Raw genomic sequence first — 3,575 nt, 5'->3', positions numbered from 1 at the left:
GATCGATGGCGGCGGCGCAGTAGAGGAGGAGGTGCCGTCGGAGAGTGCCGCCACGAGTGGCGACACGGTGAGGTTCAGCGAAGCGGTGGCTGGGGGAGCGGTGCTAATGGGCAGCGAACTGGAGGTGGTAGGCAGCGGAGAGGAGGTGGGAGGGGGGAAAGTAGCGGGCAGCGGTGCGCTGCCATGGGGCAGTTCCCCGGAGTCAGAGCCGGCGTCAGAGGCATGGGAGCCGGCCATGGACAGGAAGGAAAGAACTTGCTCTAGTGCCAAGTAGAATGGTAATATTCACCACACTGTATTGGTCATAGGGTCTTGCCCTTTATATACACAGGAGAGTACAACAGAGAAAGGGGGTCGTGGCCTAGCTCTACGTGGCCACGATCACCGCGTGGGTAGAGAGCGTGCGGACGTGCCCGAGTCTGTCTCGCAGGAGGACAAGGTCTTCCAACATATTCATGGTGTTGGTCCAAATTTTCACGACAGGGTTGGTGTTGCTCACGAAAGTCGTGGTGGACAGTGGGTCACTTGCTTGGACCTTGCTCACATACCGCTTCTTCCTTGGCGCCATCTTGACAATTCCCTTGGCGATGTTCTTTGAGAAGTTAGCTCTAATTAAATACTGTTATTTTAGCATATTTTTCTCCTTCTCATGGTTGTCATATGACAGGGAACATTTGGCAAGTAAATATCAAAATTCGTCGTGATATAGAAACATTTTGCAAATGATTATCTGTTTACTTACCCTCATCACCTGATGTAGAGGGAAGTTAAAGGAGCTTAAATTGAAGGCATTCATATGGATTTTCACCAGTTGTGGGGTTAGTCATTTTGTTCACATCATCTTAGTTCAGCAATGGTTCTGATTAATATCTGCCCACAAAGTAGTAGTGATTGTTGCTTTCTCCTTCCAGATTCACAATTCCTGGTCTCTACTACATTGGCCTCGGAGACACATCACTAGGATACGCGATAAACTTCTATAACATCATCCCGATTGCCACATTCATCCTCGCGGTCCTTTTCAGGTAAACAAGATGGAAATATAACGCAGCACCTACCAGAAATATTGGGACCATATAGGAAGGAACTACGACAACCGTATAATCTTTTTTTCAAGAAGGAGTCACTGGACATGAGGAGCCTGGTGGGGAACATCAAGGTCATTGGAACCCTAGTCTGTGTTGGAGGAACGCTGGTGATCAGCCTGTACAAGGGCAAGGTGCTGCACCTTTGGCCCACCAATATCATCGGCTACCACCCCAAACAAGCCGGAGCTGTGTTTGGTCACCACCATGTGCGTGGAACCGTCTTGCTCATCACGAGCTGCCTCAGCCTCGCCGTTTGGTATACAGTACAGGTATATAACAAACATATAAGCAACAACTCACTATTGCAAAATCTCAAATAAATAGTATTACCTATATATCATTATTTTTGTACAGGTATTTCATGCAAAATTCAACTACTCCGAGGGAGTATTACCTTTTTTTAATTCTTTAGCAAAGTGACAAATACAGCTTAATTATATATGAGTTTGTAACAGTGGCGGCGCCAGGTTCTACAGGGTGGGTATTCATTTTGGAGGAGGGTATTCATTTTGCCCAAATCATCACTGTTTTGCAAAAAAAAAAATCGCTTGTTTTATATAAAATTTCAATGGTTTGTCAAAATCTTGGGTATTCAACCGAATACCCAAGAAGACCCCTGGCGCTGCCCCTGGTTTGTAATGAGCAGGCTCAGATGCTAAAAGTGTTCCCATACAAGTACTGGTCCACGGTCGCTACATGCTTCGTGGGGAGCATCCAAATGGCTGTCGTGGGGGTTGCCATGAACAGAGAGAAGGCAACATGGGCGCTCAAATGGAACATGAGCTTGCTCACCATTGTGTACTCGGTAAAACTATTCGGCTATTCCTTTTGTTGTGCATCAGTTCACTTTTTGGCTCTCGGTTGAAGGTCCTCATTTACATCTTGCTGCAGGCAATACTCAACACTGCTGCCAAGTTTGTGATGATTTCGTGGGTCATCACGCAGCGTGGGCCAACCTATCCGGCCATGTTTTGCGCCGTGTCGGTGTTCTTCACTACTATTCTTGACTCGTTGCTTCTCGGCCATGATCTGTCCGTTGGGAGGTATGCTTACCACTTCTCTCCATCCTATGTTAAAAAGTGCTGATTTTGGCTAACGTTCTTAAGACCGTAGGTATATACCCAAATATGCATTGCCAATTACTAACATTATTTTCTTAAAAATTGTTGCTGAGTTTTCCTTGTAATTAATAATCGATCTGTTTACATGCCTGCAGTGTTCTAGGCATGTTCATGATTCTAGCTGGGCTCTATCTTTTCCTTTGGGGAAAGAGAAAAGAATCGGTACCTCCGAGTGAAGAAAATCCAACGAAACAAATGTTGTTTCAGAATGGAGACAAGAATGATAAATCAGTAGCTAATGTATGATTATTTCATTTCGCAATATTACAAAAGGGACTATTCAAAAGTTTGTGTATACGAAAAACAGAGAAAAAAGGTCAATATTGTTTCTGATGTCCTCAACCATTCATCCAATTTGATCATCACGTAAAAAGGTCAATATCCCAAAATTGTTGATTATGGTTGAGTTTCTTCATTTTAATTAGCAAATTTTAAACCAAAAAGTGAAAATAGCAAAATGACACAATTAGTTCTAAGTTTTGTAGTTTCTTTGTTTGGTTTTATATGAAGTCCTCCAGCATTGACCCTGCATTATTGTATCTCTCCACTGCCTCATGCTTTTCCTCCTGTCTAAAAGGATCGAGATGAAATCTGGCAAATGGATAAACAAAACTGCATTCCTTCATGGATTTATTAAAGAAGAGTTGTATATGATGCAACCAGAAGGGTTTGTCAATCCTAAAGGTACTAACAAAATATGCAAGCTCCAGCGATCCATCTATGGACTGGTGCAAACATCTCGGAGTTGGAATATACGCTTTGATAAGTTGATCAAAGCATATAGTTTTATACAGATTTGTGGTGAAGCCTGTATTTACAAGAAAGTGAGTGGGAGCACTACTGCATTTCTGATAAGTATATGTGAATGACATATTGTTGATCGGAGATAATGTAGAATTATTCTGCAAAGCATAAAGGAATGTTTGAAAGGAGTTTTTCAAAGAAAGACCTCGGTGAAGTTGCTTACATATTTAGCATCAAGATCTATAGAGATAGATCAAGACGCTTGATAAGTTTTTCAATTAGTACATACCTTGACAAGATTTTGAAGTAGTTCAAAATGGAACATTCAAAAAAGGAGTTCTTGCCTGTGTTACAAGGTGTGAAGTTGAGTAAGACTCAAAACCCGACCACGGCAGAAGATAGAGAGAGAATGAAAGTCATTCCATATGCCTCAGCCGTAGGTTCTATAAAGTATGTCATGTTGTGTACCAGACCTATTGTATACCCAACCCTGAGTTTGGCAAAGGAGTACAATAGTGATCTAGGAGTAGATCACTGGACATTGGTCAAAATTATCCTTAGTGGAATAAGGATATGTTTCTCGATTATGGAAGTGACAAAAGGTTTGTCGTAAAGGGTTACG

The 3,575-nt window shown here is 42.6% G+C and overlaps 1 protein-coding gene across 1 annotated transcript; it reads left to right on the top strand.

Annotated features, from left to right (window-relative positions):
* Window positions 1–455: 455 nt before the first annotated feature.
* LOC119344741 (WAT1-related protein At1g44800-like) lies at window positions 456–2,797 on the top strand. Its single transcript, XM_037615102.1, has 6 exons — window positions 456–601; window positions 912–1,025; window positions 1,117–1,357; window positions 1,980–2,131; window positions 2,305–2,449; window positions 2,720–2,797. Exons 1-6 carry the CDS (start codon window positions 456–458, stop codon window positions 2,795–2,797), a joined length of 876 nt encoding a protein of 291 aa, XP_037470999.1.
* Window positions 2,798–3,575: the final 778 nt, after the last annotated feature.

The sequence above is a fragment of the Triticum dicoccoides genome, unplaced genomic scaffold (genome assembly GCF_002162155.2).
Source record: "Triticum dicoccoides isolate Atlit2015 ecotype Zavitan unplaced genomic scaffold, WEW_v2.0 scaffold18335, whole genome shotgun sequence".
Classification (NCBI taxonomy): Eukaryota; Viridiplantae; Streptophyta; class Magnoliopsida; order Poales; family Poaceae; genus Triticum; species Triticum dicoccoides.
Note: the sequence above shows the minus strand (reverse complement) of the source record. Positions and strands in the feature narration are given on the sequence as shown.

Coding starts and splice junctions, on each gene's coding strand:
- LOC119344741 (XM_037615102.1), top strand. CDS start 456: ATGGTGTTGGTCCAAATTTTCACGACAGGGTTGGTGTTGCTCACGAAA. Junction 1,026..1,116: donor ATCCTCGCGGTCCTTTTCAG/GTAAACAAGATG, acceptor TCTTTTTTTCAA/GAAGGAGTCACTGGACATGA. Junction 1,358..1,979: donor CCGTTTGGTATACAGTACAG/GTATATAACAAA, acceptor ATCTTGCTGCAG/GCAATACTCAACACTGCTGC.